At 42.7% G+C, this 19355-nt stretch overlaps 1 protein-coding gene and 1 long non-coding RNA gene across 3 annotated transcripts; one reads left to right on the top strand and one right to left on the bottom strand.

The window, feature by feature from the left end:
• Positions 1–1043: 1043 nt before the first annotated feature.
• LOC103884824 lies at positions 1044–5559 on the bottom strand. The gene is made up of 2 exons (XR_001903075.3): positions 4938–5559; positions 1044–3150 (listed from the first exon to the last, which is right to left on the bottom strand). It is a non-coding gene; the product is annotated as an uncharacterized LOC103884824 (long non-coding RNA).
• A 6826-nt stretch (positions 5560–12385) lies between these two features.
• ING2 (inhibitor of growth family member 2) lies at positions 12386–18168 on the top strand. 2 transcript variants are annotated; one of them, XM_003899396.3, is made up of 2 exons: positions 12386–12705; positions 17347–18168. In XM_003899396.3, exons 1-2 carry the CDS (start codon positions 12534–12536, stop codon positions 18015–18017), a joined length of 843 nt encoding a protein of 280 aa, XP_003899445.1. In that variant the 5' UTR covers positions 12386–12533; the 3' UTR covers positions 18018–18168. The 2 variants fall into 2 exon arrangements, with proteins under 2 accessions (XP_003899445.1, XP_009206193.1); XM_009207929.3 differs by lacking the exon at positions 12386–12705 and adding an exon at positions 13423–13651.
• The last annotated feature ends 1187 nt before the right edge of the window (positions 18169–19355 follow it).

Genomic DNA, 19355 nt, shown 5'->3' with positions numbered 1-19355 from the left:
GGATTTCTACTGTAAGGTTATGGGAATAGGCTAAACACGACACTAGACACTACACAGGTGAGACAGCAGTGTACTAGTCACGTATACTCACAGCCTAGCAGAGAAGAACACCTACTCCACACAGGGCCAGGTGGGGCCTGCACTTGGAGATAGAGAACCACCATGGGTGCAGGCTTTGTACTATCAAGAGGATGAGGTCGCTCCTGGTTCCTGAGGGAGGACGTGACTGGTGTGGATGAATAATTCCATAAGCTGTCAGGGAACTAAAACCTGTGACTCAGGAATAAGCAGGAAATGTGCCTGATCCTTGAGCTAAGGAGCTGAGTGTGGGCAGGAACTTGTAGTTAGGCCATTCAAGGGCCTCCTGATTTTACCAGATATCAAGGCAATACATGGTATTAACTTTAGACCATATACCACCCTGTGGTTGTCCTGGACTCCAACCTCTGGCTCTTCAAGCCAGTAAGTCTGCAAGTTTGAAAGTCATAGTCATTCTACATGGTACTGATGAGGGCCTGCCCCCAGGCTAAATGACATTCTTCCACGATGAAACTCATGAACTGCTATTTCCTTCTTCCAAGTGTGGACTCCCCGTCCAGAATCTGCCTTCTTTTTCCTGCTCTCCAGGGCCTTCTGGTAGACTTTTAAATTCTGTGCAGAATGTATAGCCGTTATTTGCAAGAACACTGATCTGATAGGAGCTATCTGGCCATTACAGGAAGCAGAACCTTCAAAGTTCCTTCTTAATCTAGGCTGCTTAGAGTCTGCCCTGCACATGTGTAGTTCAGGTAAACTGCTTTGGACACAAGCAGCTTAACCACACAACTGAAGGAATTATCAGGTGTGACTAATTATAACAGGAATTGGCATGGAGTCTTTGGGATGATAACACATGAGAACATTATCCCATAGCTAAAATCCATAACTGGAGGGCTCATAAAAAATTGTTGCATAAAACACTTAAATTTTGATTTAGTACAAATTTAGATTCCATACAAATAATTCATCAAACTTGAGTTGAGCTTGGAATACATCAGATAAAATCCAAGAAAAATGTTTTTTATTTTACAGTTTTTACATACAGCTAAAGTACATATGGGGAAAAATTATGGCTATCATTTGATAATGCAGTCCTATATCTCTTCTTAAATACCTACCATATTTCATTAGCCTTGCTTGACTTTTACCAATTTTAATCTCTCTTTAATTCTGCCATCATTGCCAATTTGCTTTTATTTATACTTATGCTCATAAGCATTTCCCTAACATGTGTCATGTCCCTATAAAGACTACAAATGTCTTGTGGACAAAGACCAAAGCCTTGATTTCATTTAAACCTTGACACTGCAGATACATATGTTGATTATTCTTTTTCAGTGAATCCTATCAAGACTCAGATGGACAAATTGGGCTTTAAATCTCTTCAGTACTAGGTATATGGTTGTTTCCTTTGGTGATCCCAGAGGCCTCACAAGACTCAATAGCAGGCTATATATTAACACATAGCTAAGATTTATGACAGCAAAGGATACAGAGCAAAAGCAACAGGAAAAGATGTATCAGTGGAGTCCAGAGAGGTCCAACATAGGATTCTGTTGTCCTTCGTCTGCAGCTACACAGGAATTCTCTCTCTCTCAGCAAACTGTAGACACCTGTGGAACGTCTCTGCCCACAGAAGCCCACTTGAGTCTCAGGGTCTAAGGCTTTTGTGGGAGGCTGTTCATGTATGCATACTCTGCTATGGAATTGGCTATGGCAACCAAAACTCAGGGGCCCAATAATAAAACCAGGTGCCTGTTTATCAATCTTGGTGTTTGTGCAACACAATGTGGTGAGCCAGTATGGAATGATCCAATGCTCCAGGTGTATACAACAAAATCATCGTCACTAACGTAAGGAACACTCCCGGGATTGTAATCCAGGGCTTGGCCAAGGTCGAAGATGGTTCCCCTGGAGACATGCAAGGGGTAAGCAACCAGAACTGCTACAGTAACTTTTTTCCTCACAAGGCCCTGCGCATCCTTGCGTATCACCTACTGCTAATTCCCGGCTTACTAACAGGAATAATACAAAGCTAATTAAGTCCGGGCATGTGAGAAGATATTTAAACCTATTTTATTGCTAAATCATTCCCTCTAGTCTCTCTACCCTACCCAACATATTCTAGCCTCCAATTTCTACCCTGGTAGGTAATACTACCTTTGCATTTTGTTATTCCAGAAGGTGCATAAAGTTCTTTGTTTTGTTTGTTTGTTTGTTTGTTTTCTTTTCTTTTTTTATATTTTTGAGATGGAGTCTCACTCTGTCGCCAGGCTGGAGTGCAATGGCACCATCTCGGCTCACTGCAACCTCCGCCTCCCAAGTTCAAGTGATTCCCCTGCCTCAGACTTTATGAACAGGTAACATGTAGGGAGCAGTAGCTTATGCTGCTTAGAAGAGGAGGCCTAAGAAGGATAGAGCTCAAAGTTGTAAAATCTACAGGGTTTGTATCCTTGTATGATTTATATTTGTATCATTTCCCCCACAAACCTGTGTTACCTCCTGGATTTTCTGTTTCATATAGCCTTAACAAGATCTACCTGTGGTCCAAGCCAAAACCCTAGATGATACCTTCTCTCCCATCCTCTAAATACAGTCACTAAACCCAATTGATATTACCTCCTAAAAATGCCCTGATCTATTTCTTTCTTTCCATATGACCTCATTTTCCTGTTAACTGCTCCTTTCTTGCTTCTCTTTCCCTCTCCCCAAGGCCATTATTCATTTCAGCAGGGTTCTCACTTCCATTCTTTCCTAGAAAGCCAATGCACCACATACTGAAGAATAATTTTCTGAAAAAGATGTCTTATGAAATGAGGTATTATTACCACTTATCTCTATTTTCGATTGTTTCCTGTATGTTATAGATCTACTAATATCTATTTTACTGGAAAACAAATTAATTACATCTCAAATTGAAAAAATATGTCCTTAGGATAGAATCAATTGCTTGGAGTTCTCTGAGCTGTGCAACAGAAATAATAAGAGCTGCTTCCTGTGCCTCATCCTCTCTTTGCTTTAAGACATCTGGAGTCTTCTCCCAGTCTTTCTTCTTTCTCAATTGCTATGTTCAGATTCCTCTTCATTAAATATTTCTGCCAAATTTCATTCCTACAGAAAAGACCACAGTCAAAAAATGATTCCTTGGCTAGTTAATATTTCATCGGTCCCTTCTGTGGGTGTAGGCAGATGTTATAGGTGGTGTTAACATATAACATCAATCTAAATTTGAATTTTAAAACATCTGATTCATAAAAGTGATAAGAATTGTTCCATATGAACCTGAAATACTCAAGTGAGATCCTGCAAAAGTTGTTAAAGCTCTTAGCAGCAAGTTGAGGGCTATGCTAAATGAGAAAAGGGTTACCTCGAACTTCTCTTAAACTGCTAAAAATTTTCCACAAAAAATGTGTTTCTCAGCCAAACTGCCTAGATTAATTCCTAAAGTGAGAAGTCTTTAGAAGCTTCAAATTTACTAATTGTGGTACTTCTTCGCTTTAATTTGTACAATAATTTATGTGCTGTTAGAATGCTGGTATACTAAGACCAGACATGACTAATAAGAAAAGTAAAAAAAAAAATTATAAAAGTGAACTAAATCCAAATATTTGGTGTATCTACTTATCTACTCTTTTCCTGGTACACAATATTACATTTGCATTTTGTTATTGCAGAAAGTGCATAAAGTTCTTTCTTTCTTTCTTTCTTTTTTTTGAGACAGAGTCTGTCGCCAGGCCAGAGTACAATGGCGTGATCTTGGCTCATGGCAATCTCTGCCTCCCGGGTTCTAACGATTCCCCTGCCTCAGCCTTCCAAATAGCTGGGACTACAGGCACGCGCACATCACGCAATTTTTTGTATTTTTTTTTTAGTAAAGATGGGGTTTCACCATGTTGTCCAGGATGTTCTCGATCTCCTGACCTCGTTATCCACTTGCCTTGGCCTCCCAAAGTGCTGGGATTACAGGCATGAGTCACTGCACCCACCCAGTTCTTCGTCTCTTTTATATTTTAGATGAAGCATAAATTTTTGTTAAAATAATACATATACCAAAAAATGAAAAACAAATGTGCAAAAGGATAAACGAAGCCTCTAGATATTGCTGGACTATTTTTCCAGAGATATTTAATCTGAATACAAAGTTAACATTGTTTAGGATATCCTAAATGTAATATCATATAAGGAAGTCACTTGGCTTTTTGAAATTATTTTTTAATCAACATGCCAATTATCAGTCAAAGACTAAGTTAGATATGCTATTGCTCTAACCCTGTATTACAACTATATATATACACACACACACATACACACATATATATACACACACACATACATATATATATATATACACATATATTTTTTTTTTTCTTTGAGACAGAGTCTCACTCTGTCGCCCAGGCTGGAGTGCAGTGGCGCGATCTCAGCTCACTGCAAGCTCTACCTCATGGGCTCAAGCAATTCTCCTTCTTTAGTCTCTTGAGTAGCTGGGATTATAGGTGCCTGCTACTGCACTCAGCTAATTTTTGTATTTTAGTAGAGGTGACGTTTCATCATATTGGCCAGACTGGTCTCAAACTCCTGACCTCAAGTGATCCGCCTGCCTTGGCCTACCAAAGTGCTGGGATTACAAGCATGAGCCACCGCATCTGGCCAGCAACTATATTTTTTGTTATTGAAAAATAGTATCACAAATAGTCTCCATAAATAAAATTTAAATATTTCAGCCCCTAAATTTTAATTTTAATGTTCTACCATCATCAGGAAGGGCTCAAATAATCATTTCTTTTTCTGATTCTTCTATTTCCCCTTAATATAGAGCTCTTTAGCTTTTAATACTTCCCATAAAATTTTCCCCCCATCTTTTATATCTTTGTTTTTAATCTAATTCTAGTACTTACTTTAGCCAGATACCAGAAGAAAATATGTGTTCTGTCACTTCAGGCACTTTCTCAAAGTCTTTTCCCTGAAGATATCATTTCTGTGATGAAAAGATGTTGTACTAAAATATCTGCAATGTACACTACAGTTAGAACAAGAAAATGAAAGTACATCTAGACTGCAGTTAATGAACACAACCTATGTTTTCTCAAGGTAACAATAGAGAAAAAGAAATAAAATAAGATAAATTATTTGTATTAAATGAATATTTTCATTTTCAAAATTTCGGTCTCATTTTGTAGAATTGGCACATCTAAAATTACCTGATTTAGCAAAATAAGATTTAAATACAACTTTCCAGAAACATATATATTGTGTAAAGTGAGATATACTGGTTTCATGCATAAAACAGTCAGAGAATGTCAATTTATGGAAATAAATAATTTTTAAAAATCTGTTACCCTTACCGGGCGTGGTGGCTCACACCTGTAATCCCAGCACTTTGGGAGGCTGAGGTGGGCAGATCACGAGGTCAAGAGACTTAGACCATCTTGCCCAACAAGGTGAAAGCCCGTCTCTACTAAAAAATGCAAAAATTAGCTGGGCGTGGTGGTGTGCGCCTGTAGTCCCAGCTACTTGGGAGGCTGAGGCAGAAGTATCACTTGAACCCAGGAGGCAGAGGTTGCAGTGAGCCGAGATCACACCATTGCACTCCAGCATGGTGACAGAGCGAGACTCATCTCAAAAAAAAAAAATCTGTTACCCCATGAAAGATAATCAATACTTACCAAATGTTGGATTAAATTAACCATGCTAAGAGCAATTAATGTAACAATAGCTCCAGTAAGACCTCATTAAATAATCAAGCACTTCAAATAAATGATAGATTTAGCAAAAAGCACCTAGCCGATAGCATTAGTTTCATTTTTAAAAGACCATTCTTTAGCTAGTGCTGAAGGCATAAGGCATTGATCCTTTAAAATAAGTCTAAAGGATACACAGTTTCTAGTACTTTTGACTGGGTGGTTACTTGAAACATTATTCTTCAGCAAATTCTAATTTTCCTTCAGAGGAGATGTTAAATTTGCTGTAAGACTTCACAGAAAAATATTTTATGATATCCGAGTTCTTAATTTTTTCCCATGGGCCCAATTCTCCCTTCAATAATTGTCAGCCAGAAAAAAGAAAATTATTTGTTTAACTCTTAAACTTTTAGGTATATACTTATTTTATGGATTGTTATATGACACTGGGCAAGCTAACTTCTCTGGGTCCAAATATTATCACCTGTAGAAAAGCTGGTGCTCTCCATCCTCTTCCCCATCCCTGCATAGATGATGGTTAGGATACACTACCATCAGCAGCACTGGCTCCTCTAGCTACCCAGTTGGGCTGCCTGTTGCCTGCTCTTCCTTGCTTTGGAGAAATCGTTGATCTAAGATAACTTCAGCATTAAAAAATTACGAGTCTAGAGTGATCATGATATTGAAAACATCTGAAATCATGCAACCTTGAGATGCATTTTCTTTTTGAGACAGGGTCTCACTCTGTTGCCCAGGCTGGAGTGCAGTGGTACGATCCTAGCTCACTGCAGCCTCAAACTCATGGGCTCAAGGGATCCTCCTGCATCAGCCTCCCAAGTGGCTGAGACTAGAGGTGCACACCACTGCACTGGGCTAATTTTTTAATTTTTTGCAGAGACAGGATCTCTCTGTGCTACTCAAGCTGTTCTCACGTTCCTGTTCTCAAGTGATCCTCCTACCTTGGCCTCCCAAAGTCTGGGGTTATAGGTGAGCCACAAGGCCAGGCCTTTTTTTTTTTTTTTTTTTTTTAAATAAAAACATCTTTTTTGTAAGGTTCTTAGTAAAAATTATAATACATATAAAGGAAAGGTGAAGGCTATGCTACCACAACTTTCAATACATTCCCTTCCTGCCACTCACTTCCATTTGATGAAATTAATAGGAAAATTGCTGTACAACAAAGAGTAGCATCTGAAAGGCACTGTGCCAACCTTTACCTCACACTTTCACAGACCGGAAGAGTTCAAGCCTTTAGTTTACACATGGTTTGGCTACTGTCAGACGCTAGGCAATTGTTGGGTTTACTGATTACCTGCAAAAACATTTTCGGGTAACACAGCTCATTAAGAAAAAGGGATATCTACAAAGACATAATGTGTCATTTTTATGGATCTAGCTATTGTTATTTGTGTAAGTTGAGTAATTTATATGTACTGTATCAACTATTAAATTTTGGACAAATTTTTAGGTTTCATCAGCAAAATCAGACCAAAATTTCAATTTTGAACAAAGCATAAATCTCTCTTCTCTCAATTAAAAACCCTTTACCCTGCTTTTAGAAAACATAATTGCATAATTCAAACTCCTTCAATACTGTGACCTAGTTCCCCCTCTTGATGTTATAAAGGGCTCATGTAACTATGGTAACTAGCTAGGGAAAATTGAATGTTTTTCTGGTCAGCAATATGCAAAGTATACCATATGTGCTATTTTTTCTCCTTGGGATAGCTAAGGGGATAGTATGTTCGCCTTTTTTCTTGGTTATGAAAATATGAGATCTTTTTATACTGAATTTCCTCTTCACTACAGTCCCAGTCATTCACACGGTCCCTTCGTTAAAATGTTTTAGGATCATGTTTTGCTTTTAGCAGTCATCCTAAATGCTGACTAGTACTATAATGGAAAGCAGTAGGACTGACTGTATACACCAGTTAAATCTGTGTGGTCTATCACATTAACTCCACGTACAGGGTGATATGGTTCAGATTTCTAATATTCCTTCTAGAGAATCTGATATTTTCTTAACTTTGTCCTTTTTTTTTTTTTTTTTAATGAGGCGGAGTTTCGCTTTTGCTGCCCAGGCTAGAGCGCAATGGTGTGATCTCGGCTCACTGCAACCTCTGCCTCCTGGGTTCAAGCGAGTAGCTGGGATTACAGGCACATGCCACCACGTCCGGCTAATTTTTGTGTTTTTAGTAGAGACGGGGTTTCATCATATTGGTCAGGCTGGTCTCGAACTCCTGGCCTCAGGTAATCTGCCCACCTCGGCCTCCCAAAGTGCTGGGATTAACAGGCATGAGCCACCACACCTGGCCTAACTTTGTCCTTCAATCCCAGCCAAAGTGTTTTCTTACAGCAAAAGAACTGCTAAAATGGAATTACATCTTGGAGTATATTTAGATATTGAGAAGAATTAACTCCAGTTTGTAGTGACTTTTATATATCTTCTTTTTATCTCTATTTAAATTTTTTCTACAATAGCATTACTTATGTAATAAAGTAATCAAAAATGCTTTAAAACTGAGTTCAGTGGAGATGCAAACTATTATATTTTTTTGCAAACTATTATATTATATTTTTTTGAGACGGAGTCTTGCTGTCGCCCAGGCTGGAGTGCAGTGGCGTGATCGCGGCTCATTGACCTCCACCTCCCGGGTTCACACCATTCTCCTGCCTCAGACTCCCCAGTAGCTGGGACTAGAAGCGCCCGCCACTACACCCAGCTAATTTTTTGCATTTTTAGTGGAGATGGGGTTTCACTGTGTTAGCCAGGATGGTCTCGATCTCCTGACCTAATGATCCGCCCGCCTTGGCCTCCCAAAGTGCTGGGATTACAGGACTATTAGGTTTTTTTTAGTTGCTTTTTGTACTAATGAATTGATGTAAAAGTTTTAGGGTTTTTCACTATAATCTAAGATGCTTCACTGGACCTTCTAGAACAAATTACACTCTAACGCAGACTCCTAGATTATTAAGGATTTATTTATTTGCATCAGGTACAATTACATTTCTTACAACACGCTATCAATCGGTGACTTTTTCATATGAGGATTTCTTCTTGAATTTCTCCATATTTAAAGCAGTGATTTTAAACTACTTGAATATCTTCCTCAGAAAAACATTGCTCTCTGCTTCACTGAATTAAACAGGGAATTAACTGCCTCTTACTGGGTTGGAAAAGACCTCATTAACCAAATAAAATGCATGGGATTTGTTGGATCCTGTTAGACCAAATGCAAAAGATTTAATGAGACAACAGGAAAATTTGAATTGTGTAGTTATCAAATGACAGTAAGAAAATTTGGGGAGATAGAATAAATGGTATTATGGATATGTTTAAAAAACTGTTATCTTGGCGGGGCACAGTGGCTCATGCCTGTAATCCCAGCACTCTGGGAGGCCGAGGTGGGCAGATCACTGGAGGTCAGGAGTTCGACACTGGCCTGATCAACATGGTGAAACCCCATCTCTACTAAAAATACAAAATTAGCTGGGCATGGTGGCACACGCCAGTCATCTCAGCTACTTGGGAGGCTGATGCAGGAGAATCGCTTGAACCTGGGAGGCGGAGGTTGCAATGAGCCAAGATCGCCCCATTGCACTCCAGCCTGGGCAACAAAAGCAAATTTCCGTCTCAAAAACAAGCAAACAAAAAACAACTGTTATATTTTACCTATTCGTATTTAAAGTATTTACAGATAAAATGATAAAAATCCAGCAAGAGTGAGGGAGTGCGACGGGATGTTGCTAAATGTTGAAGCTGGGTAAACAGTATATGAGGATTTATTGTACTATTACTTTTGCCTTTGTTTGAAAATTTCCATAAAAGTTTAAAAATATTAAAAAGTAGAAAAAAGAAAAGGATTTCATTTATTTGGCCTGACTCAAACAGAAGCTGAATTTTCTCAGCAGTCTTCTTGAGGAATCTTTCACAATTACTTGCCAGTTTGTTTTCAATCAGTTTGAAGTTGTTGCTCTCCCCAAGAGACAGGTACGGAGGCATACACAGTCCCTGCCAGGGACCTCTTAAAGTCACTGACTTAGAAATTCAAGGTAATCCCAGACTAATTTAGGGAGATCAGTTACTTATTTATTTTTTTTTAGGGTTGCTTTGTGGTAGATAATACACTGTGGAGCAAAGAAAATGCCTTTTTGCTTTATTCACAGGATTAAATACCATAAATTAATTTCTAGTTGCTGAGAACGGAAGTTTTTAAATTTTGCATTTAGAAGACAAGAAATTCAATCTGAAGAGACCCCATATTTCCAGTTAAGTGACCATTCAGAAGGGAAGGACAGTGCTCAATAATCAAGGTCAAGGGTTTAGGGATTGTGGCGATTTTTTATTTTCCCCACTGAAGTGTTCTCCCCACACAGGCTGCTTTCGCAGGGTAGCAGTAGAATAAGCCTTCGATTAACCTTTTAAAATAAATATGGCAAGAAAAGCATGTCTAAAATAATTCATACATATACATATATTATCATACTACAGTGTTTTATAGTTTTAGATCAGTACCAGTTAAAATATTCTTTGGATTTTTTTGCTTTTTTCCAGCCTGTTCAACAGAATTATAAAAGGTGAAAATAATGCTATAAAATGTCTCCTATCCCATGCTCATCCGTCCTGTCACCTTGCTCTGTTTCCGGAGTACTGTAGGTATTCTGCATCTTTGCCTTTTTCCCAATTTAGTTTCTAAACACTTCTCTTATCTACCTGCAGATCACTTATCAGACTGAATAAAATCCATTGGTACATTCGGTGTTTGACCTGTAACAAGGCACCCCACAGTATTTTGGGCCTTTGATAAAGACCATCTTATTCAAATTTGTGAGAAAACAAAAATAGTAGAGTTCAAGTAAAAACCAGTAAAATTCAGTTCTTCACAGTGGCCGTTTTTTGACGAGACCCGGCCGAAAGGTTTAAAGAACAGTAAAATCCCCAAATGTTCTCAGAAATACTATACATTGTACTGTCTGGGTTGACTTAATACTGGCCCAAACCTCAGTGTCCTAGGATAATAACCCAAGACGATTTCCCAGTCCTTTGAAATAGCTGACGTCCTATGACGTCAAATTGCCTGGAGTGCTTTATTTTGGTTTGAAATTTAAAATTTCCTCTAGATAAAGATCTAGATTTCTCTTTGCAAGTCAAAAGCTAGTTACTATTAACAGCTGTTTCAAAAGTGCTCTAAATAGGTCACCATTCAGGTGTACCAACGCCGCAAACTGGATCTAAGAAGATCCAAATTTGTCACCACTCACATTTTCTTTTTAACTCAAAGGTAGTACTCACAATAGGGCCTGTTTACATAGGCATTCCATTAAAATTCTCCATGCATTCATTCTATTTGCACCCATTTCTTTCAAAAAAGTCCATCTGAAATTAAAATCAGTTCCTCTGCTTGGCATCTCGTTTACACTACACCGAAATTAAACCCCACTAGGAGATCACGTAGATTACGGGGCCGAGGGCCCGCCCGCTGACTAGGTTTTTACTCGCGTCTGCATGCCCCAGGTCCCCTCCGATTGTAGTCCTGGGGCAGGACCGAGCAAAAAGTCCCGTAAAGCTGGCGTGTGCCCCACTCCGCCAGGAAGCCCCGCCGACGTCCTGTGTTTAAATGTTCTGACACACCCCAAACGCAGTTGTTTTTAAAGGCTGTCTGTGGGACCTATGCGTTGGCAGGCAGATGCCGTCCCGCATCCCTTCCCCCTAAATGACACAGAAGATTCCAGCGCAGGGGAAGGGCCACGAAACCCGCAGGGCACACGACGCCGGGGGCCGGAGGAAGCACCGCCTACCTCCCCGGTCAGCCCCGCGGTGCCGGACGAGCCCGAGGGCCCGGCAGGAGGCGGGCGGCAGCCCCAGGCGAGCTCGGAGGCGGCGGGAACGCCTTGCCGCGCATGCCGGGAGCCGCCCGCCGCCTGCCGCCCGCCGCCCGCCGGGACGCGCAGTCCTGCAGGCCTCGCTCCGCGTCGTCCGAAAAAAAGGAACCGCCTGCTGCTCCTTTGCAGGCTCGCGAGGAGCCGCACTCGGACCGCCGGATGGGTAAAAAGCCGGTGTGGCCGGGCGGAGCTGCCCCTCCCCACGGGGAGGGCGGCCGGAAGGACCGAGCCGCCTCCCCTGCCGGGTCCCATTCAGACGCGGGGCGCAGAGACTGGCTCCCCAGGCTTCTCCTTTAAGGGGGGCGGGGCGCGGCCTGCCGTTTGGCCGCCCCCGACACCCTCCCCCCTAGCCCGGAGCCGGCAGACCAATCGCCCGGGCGGCAAAGCGAAGGCGGGAGAATGCGAACCCTCCGGTAGGCGGTAGGGGCGGGCCCCGGCCTTATTCGGATCGAGTGCTGCGCAGGCGCAGAGGCGGCCGCGGGCGGAGGGGCGGGGGCAGGCCAGCGGGAGGCTCCCCGTCAGGCACGGAGGGTGACTGGGGACAGGCAGGCGGCGACGGGCTTGTCATGGGGATCCGGGCTGCGAGACGGCACTGGTAGCATCTGGGGACTCCGAGGGGGACAGGAAGTGTCAGCGTCCGGGACCCCGGCGCCGGCCCCGCCGAGGGGATCCCCACTGCTCCGGTCCTGGAGCGGGAGGGGAGACAGGAGGGAGCCCCAGTTTCGCCCCGCCCCTGGGCTGGTGCTGCGGGGGCGGGGATTGAGGGCTGCTCTGGGGGGAGTGGAGATCGGGGAGCGCGGCCGTGCCCTCTCGAGCGGCTGCGGGGTCCCCGCGGCGCCGGGCTGCTGAGCTGAGGGACCGCGGCGGCCGCGGCCGGTGCATGTGCGGCTGGTGGATGCGGAGGCGGCGGCGACGGCGCGGATCGGCAGGATGTTAGGGCAGCAGCAGCAGCAACTGTACTCGTCGGCCGCGCTCCTGACCGGGGAGCGGAGCCGGCTGCTCACCTGCTACGTGCAGGACTACCTTGAGTGCGTGGAGTCGCTGCCCCACGACATGCAGAGGAACGTGTCTGTGCTGCGAGAGCTGGACAACAAATATCAAGGTAGGGGCCGCGGGGCTGCCGGCCTCGGGAGCCGGTGGCAGGGAGCCTGCCGGGGCAGTGCCACCTTCCTTTTCTCCCGTGACAGTCTCCCCGAGCCTACCGAGGGTCTGCCGAGCGGGACGGGGAGGACTGGAGACTGGGTTCGCGGCCCTCCTTGCCCCGCGGTGGGCGAGTACTTCTCTGGGGTCCCCGGAGTGGGGGTGGGGGCTGTTCGTCAGCCCCCGCTGCAGACCCAGCGGCTGCAGCTGCCGCGGAGGGGAATCAGCCATTTTAAGCAGCAAGCATTTGTTCAGGCGCTCGCCTGCCCCGTGCCGCAGACCCTGCCGCCCCGGCCCAGGACTGCAGCCGGGCAAGGGCCGGAGGGAGTGAGCGGCCGGGTTCCCGCTGGTCTGCGGGGCGCACTTCCCCACCTCACTCGCCCCCACCCAGGAGTGCGGGTGCTTTGGAACGTGCGGGAGGGAGGGGGCGAGAGGCCGCGGAGGCAGATTGAGGGGGCCTTCCTCCGCGCTCCTACCCCGGCCGGGAGGATAGCAGTCCGTTCCGCTCTCTTGCCCCGGGAAAGTTCTCGGCCGCCCCGAGCCGCAGCCCTAGCCCAGCTCTTTCGGCAAAATGGTTAAGAGGGGAGGGGTCCCCCGCGGGAGAGGAAGAGAGGGGCGTGTGTGGCGGGGAGGGCCCCCGCGCCGGGGGCGGGGCCTGCGGGTGTGACGTGGAGAGTGGGAGGGGCGCGGCGCGCGTTCCCGCGGGCCTGGAAAATGGCTGGTTGCGAGAGGGGCGGCGGCGAGCCAGCTGCTGGGGAGGGAGTCGAGGCTGTGTGAGGGCGTTGGTTCGGCCCCAGCGGAGTCCGAGTTGGGGTTTGCAGCATGTTTTGCGGTGATGTTTCCAATCTCTTTCCCAACCAATGGATCAGGACGGAGATTAGCAGCTCGGTCTCGGACCCTGGCTCCGCGTAGGTTCCGGGACATGTGTCACTTCCGGGCTTCAGGAGGAAGTGGGTTGGTTGACTGGGCAACCGCCTGGCGTCCCCAAGCCCCTCCTTCTCCGACTTTTAAGTGTTAAGGCGAAACCACCCTTTACGGGCCGACCCGGGAAGAATCGACCTTCCTTACAGTGTTATCACCTACTATCGGTGGTGCTACTAGGAGGGCACTTTAAAAGGGGAAATGTGTTGCGCTTAATAACCTTGAATCGAGGAACAGACCTTGAACATAGTATGGAAACAGCCATATGAACTTTAATTTCCTGGACCCATTCTCTGTTTTTGTAAACACGTCAGTAATCCTATAGTTTAAAAGTCTCTAAAGGAATCCACTTCTTGGGTGACATAAGTGTCTCTGATTTTTTTTTAGTTGATAAATTTGTTTTCTGAATCCATGGGATTCATAGGACTGATCCGTGTTTGGGGGAGGGGGTGGGGGGGAGGGAATTCAAACTGATGCGCTGAGTCCAGACCATTATATAAATATTTCTTTTATAGATTAGAAAGAGTTTAAGTAACTCGTCCAGTTAATTAGATGTAGAATATTTGGCTCCAGCTCCTGCAACTTTAGATGCATATCCTTGTTTTCAAACAATTTAAATTTTAATAAAAACTGTCCAAGGGGATTTCTGCAGATATGGAGCACAAACATGAATGGTAACCTAAAAATGATACGTGCTTAATAATTGTATATTGAACCTTTCTAGTTTTTCAAATAACACTAAAGTTTGTAAAGTTTGCAGTTGCTGTTGTTGTTGTTGTTGCTTCAGACAGAGTCTTGCTCTGTCCCCTAGGCTGGAGTACAGTGGCTCTATCTTGGCTCACTACAACCTCTGCCTCCCGGGTTCAAACGATTCTCCTGCCTCAGCCTCCCGAGTAGCTGGGATTACAGGCACCTGCCATCAGTCCCCGCTAAGTTTTGTATTTTTAGTAGATACGGAGTTTCACTATGTTGGCCAGGCTGGTCTTGAACTCCTGACCTCAGGTGATCCGCCCGCCTCTGCCCCACAAAGTGCTGGGATTACAGGCGTGAGCCACCGCGCCCAGCAAGCTTGCAGGTTTTTACATTTCTTTGAAGACACATGTTTCCTTTCACAAGAGTTAAGCTATTTGAAGTTGGTAAGGGATACTATAATTTGTTGACAGGGAAATCTGCTTTCGGATCATCTATAATTGTGATGTATTAATAGCTCTGGTAAGATTAGTAATATAGTAGGTCTTACAAGACTAAGAGATTATAAAAATTCTTAGCTCCATGAAGATTGTGATTAATGATTAAAAACTCATCCAGTTTTCACTCTTTGCGCATGGTTACCGAGCTCAACTTTCAGTTTTATGTTTATATATATTTTGTGTTTCGGATTCAGATTTCATGTTTTTTATTTCTTCACTAATGCTTAAGTCTTTTCTGGTTTTGGATCTAATATTTCTAGCAATATTTAGTGATATAAATCATATAGGCAGTCAAATAAATTTCTCACCTACTTGAGACACTTTCAGAACTGCTGAAAACCTTATAAAGATGAGAAATAAAGAAGAAAACAATTTCACAATTGAAGTACTTATTATGGGATAGGGTTATTAGAGAACCTTTATTTTTGTTCTAGTGTTCTCACTCATTTCTTCGATAAATAACAACCTTCAAACTAAAATTTGGTACTTAATTTCAAGTGCCTTCATATAGTTTATAGAAAGTGCTTACACTGCTAGGTCAGACATACACAGATCTGGCACAGTTCAAAGTCTGGGGTTCTTATCTCTTGAGTTGCAGTTTTTTTCACAAGCAGAAGTGATGGCTTCCTCATGGGGTTGCTGTGGAGATTAACTGAGAAAATCTTTACCACATAGAAGGGGCTGAGTAAATGTTAAATTTCTTGTCTTTCACTATATAAAAAGGTGTCTTAAAAATTTTTGTATCTCATCTATCAGTGTGCTGGTGTGATGTATACTGTAATTAGCCTCTAACACCTGATTATTAGGTACAGAATATTTGAAATGAGGTTTGCCTCTTTTTTTTTTTAATCCTCAATTTTTTTATGTGTCTGAGGGAACCAGTTTCCTTATTTTTCCTGTAGGGAAATGAGGTTCTTAAGAAATCTGCTTAGATGCCTAGCTAAGCAAATGGAATATACATGAACTTTGTTCAAAAATATGCTATGCGGGCATAAGTGCTGTTAACCGTGTGGTGGCACTTTGTTATGTATTCCAGGTTAGACAGTTGTACATCAAGTATGAGTACCTGCGATTTCCAGGGAGAAGCTAATTAATGAGTTCTGTTGAATATTTGCTTTTGTGTGCCTTACTTGCAGACAGCCCCAATGTATATGTTTACTTGTCCAACATTTCTGTTTTTAATAATTATAATATTGGAATATAAAACTGGTATGCCATGTGGTATGAAAAATACCATGGGGACAGAACTCTTTGAGATAGCATTACATCTTGTAAGAATAAGAAACAAAACAGTTTTGAACAAAACTAATCTTAAGTAAATTTTTGGTGACATATGAAATTATATTTTCAGATTTTTGGATACCTTCTAGTGAGTCAGCTATTTTTATTTGATTTAAGTAAGTGTATTCCACGTGCCCTGCAACTAAATCAGCAGTTCAGAAAGCTTAGAACCAACTACTGATTTATCTACAAAGGCAGAATGATCCAGTGCTGACTTTATTATAATTTTGTTAGTGGTTTGGTCAGTTGATGCCAGAACCAGAATCTACTCTGGAAATAGTTTTACCCTGGAAATAGTTTCATTTTCAGAATTTCCCATGTGAGGCTAAAATAGAGCCATTAAAACTAAGATGATGGGAAGCTAAGAGCTGTTTATGCCTTCTTTGTTAAGAATGTATGATGTGAAAGTGAAGCTGTAGTGTCTCCGGAGTCATGTCACAAGTCATTGATTTGACTGTAAATCCTGTAAACACATTTGGGCAGTAATCTGTAGCCTAGTCCTGTAACCTTTACAAGTTTTAGAGCTGGACCCCAGCCTGCAAATTTTATGTATAGAGTTGTTTTGAAGGTGTTACAGCACTTAGTAGACTGAAGTGGCATGCAGTGTTCCTGCCCATTAGAAATACTTTTGATCATTAGCCAAACATCTCTTATCCTTTTTTTTTTTTTTTTTTTTTTTTTTTTTTTTGGAGACAGAGTTTTGCTCTGTCGCCTAGGCTGGCGTGCGGTGGTGTGATCTCAGCTCACTGCAAACTCCGCCTCTGGGTTCAAGCAGTTCTCTCCCGAGTAGCTGGAATGATTAGGGGCGCCTGCCACCATGCCTGGCTAATTTTTTATATTTTTGGTAGAGACAGGGTTTCACCATCTTGGCCAGGTTGGTCTTGAACTCCTGACCTCAGGTGATCCACCTGCGTCAGCCTCTCAAAGTGCAGGGATTACATGCGTGAGCCACCACGCCTGGCGTCTTACCCTTTTTAATATAGATTAATGAGTATTAGTTTTGTGTTCTTTCTTTTCATTACTTTACTTCTAAATATACTTTCATATTAGATAATGTGGTCTTTGTATGAAATAGTTTTTAATGTATACGTACCAAAGAGGAGTATGGTTTCATGGTTTGAGTTCTAACTTCGATTCTGTAAAAAATAACTAACTTGGAAATGTTATGTCTGCTAACACATGATAATGTTCTCATTCTTTTCCTTTTTTAGAAACGTTAAAGGAAATTGATGATGTCTATGAAAAATATAAGAAAGAAGATGATTTAAACCAAAAGAAGCGTCTACAGCAGCTTCTCCAGAGAGCACTAATTAATAGTCAAGAATTGGGAGATGAAAAAATCCAGATTGTTACACAAATGCTCGAATTGGTAGAAAATCGGGCAAGACAAATGGAGTTACATTCACAGTGTTTCCAAGATCCTGCTGAAAGTGAACGGGCCTCAGATAAAGCAAAGATGGATTCTAGTCAACCAGAAAGATCTTCAAGAAGACCCCGCAGACAGCGGACCAGTGAAAGCCGTGATTTATGTCATATGGCAAATGGGATCGAAGACTGTGATGATCAGCCACCTAAAGAAAAGAAATCCAAGTCAGCAAAGAAGAAGAAACGCTCCAAGGCCAAGCAGGAAAGGGAAGCTTCACCTGTTGAGTTTGCAATAGATCCTAACGAACCTACATACTGCTTATGCAACCAAGTGTCTTATGGGGAGATGATAGGATGTGACAATGAACAGTGTCCAATTGAATGGTTTCACTTTTCATGCGTTTCACTCACCTATAAACCAAAGGGGAAATGGTATTGCCCAAAGTGCAGGGGAGACAATGAGAAAACCATGGACAAAAGTACTGAAAAGACAAAAAAGGATAGAAGGTCAAGGTAGTAAAGGCCATCCACATTTTAAAGGGTTGTTTGTCTTTTATATAATTCGTTTACTTTCAGAAAATGTTTTAGGGTAAATGCATAAGACTATGCAATAATTTTTAATCATTAGTATTAATGGTGTATTAAAAGTTGTTGTACTTTGTCTGTGACCTTAATTTTCTGCACTGCATTACCAAATATTTCCAACCAGGTAGTCTTCAGATCACCTGATGAAACGAGCAGGGAGCAGGAAGAGGGTGGTGTAAACAAACATTTCACAAACCATGCTTATTTCATTTTCACTTAAAACTGCAATGCTATTTTTTGGGTAAACACAAAAGTTTCACTAGCATTTTAGTTATACATGTTTAAACAATTTGAGCTATAGTGGGATTTCTCTGTAAGCATCACATGATCTTGGGTACTTTAAAATACAGACACTATGCCATTTGAGCTGCTTTTTCCCTAGCCCCGTTTATACCTTCGCTTGTTCATCTCTAGTCTTCCAGGGGTTTGAGGAACTGGAGATAAGAGTAATTTGGGATTCCATGTGGAATAACGTGCTCTTATGAGAGTACTTGCTGCTGTCTTTTCCTCAGTAGCATTTTGATACACTGTCAGCCCATTTGTTAATGCCTTGCTGCTGCTGCGTAGATATACTTAATCTAGTGCTTAATAAGGGAGTCGTTTTGTGTTTTGTTTTAATTGGGACAGGTAAGAGTAGTTAGGATACCAGGCCGAGGCAGGCGGATCACAAGGTCAAGAGATGGAGACAATTCTGGCCAACACGGTGAAACCTCGTCTCTAATAAAAAATACAAAAATTAGCTGGGCGTGGTGGCGCTCGCCTGTAGTCCCAGCTACTCAGGAGCCTGAGGCAGGAGAATTGCTTGAACCCAGGAGGCAGAGGTTGCAGTGAGCCAAGATCCTGCCACTGCACTCCAGCCTGGGCAACAGCGAGACTCCGTCCCCCCACCGCCCCCCCCCCCAAAAAAAGTAGGATACCAAAAATATAGCGACTGGCTTACACTGGCAAACTTTGGGTTGTGTAGTATCACGGCTCAAGGTTGAACAATTAAAAATGCATCTTTAATAGTATTTTCCATGTGACCCGCTGCCAGGATGCCTAGCCATAGGCCCTATCAGTGGAAAAGGGCATATAGTAGTCTTTACATATAGCCTTTATGTCAGAGAGTTGTTTTAAATGGTTTTGCTAGTGGTTATTGTCATTTCTGTCCCAATCAGTGACTATACATTATTTTAAATAATAGTGTATTTACCTTCTTAACTTCTGGTATTGGTGCTGTTTGATGTTTTCACATTTAACTTACTTCATCATCATAATGCAATTAATGTAT

This window comes from Papio anubis, chromosome 3 (genome assembly GCF_008728515.1).
Source record: "Papio anubis isolate 15944 chromosome 3, Panubis1.0, whole genome shotgun sequence".
NCBI classification, from domain to species: Eukaryota; Metazoa; Chordata; class Mammalia; order Primates; family Cercopithecidae; genus Papio; species Papio anubis.
The sequence above is the reverse complement of the archived record's forward strand: the minus strand, read 5'-3'. Positions and strand labels throughout refer to the sequence as shown.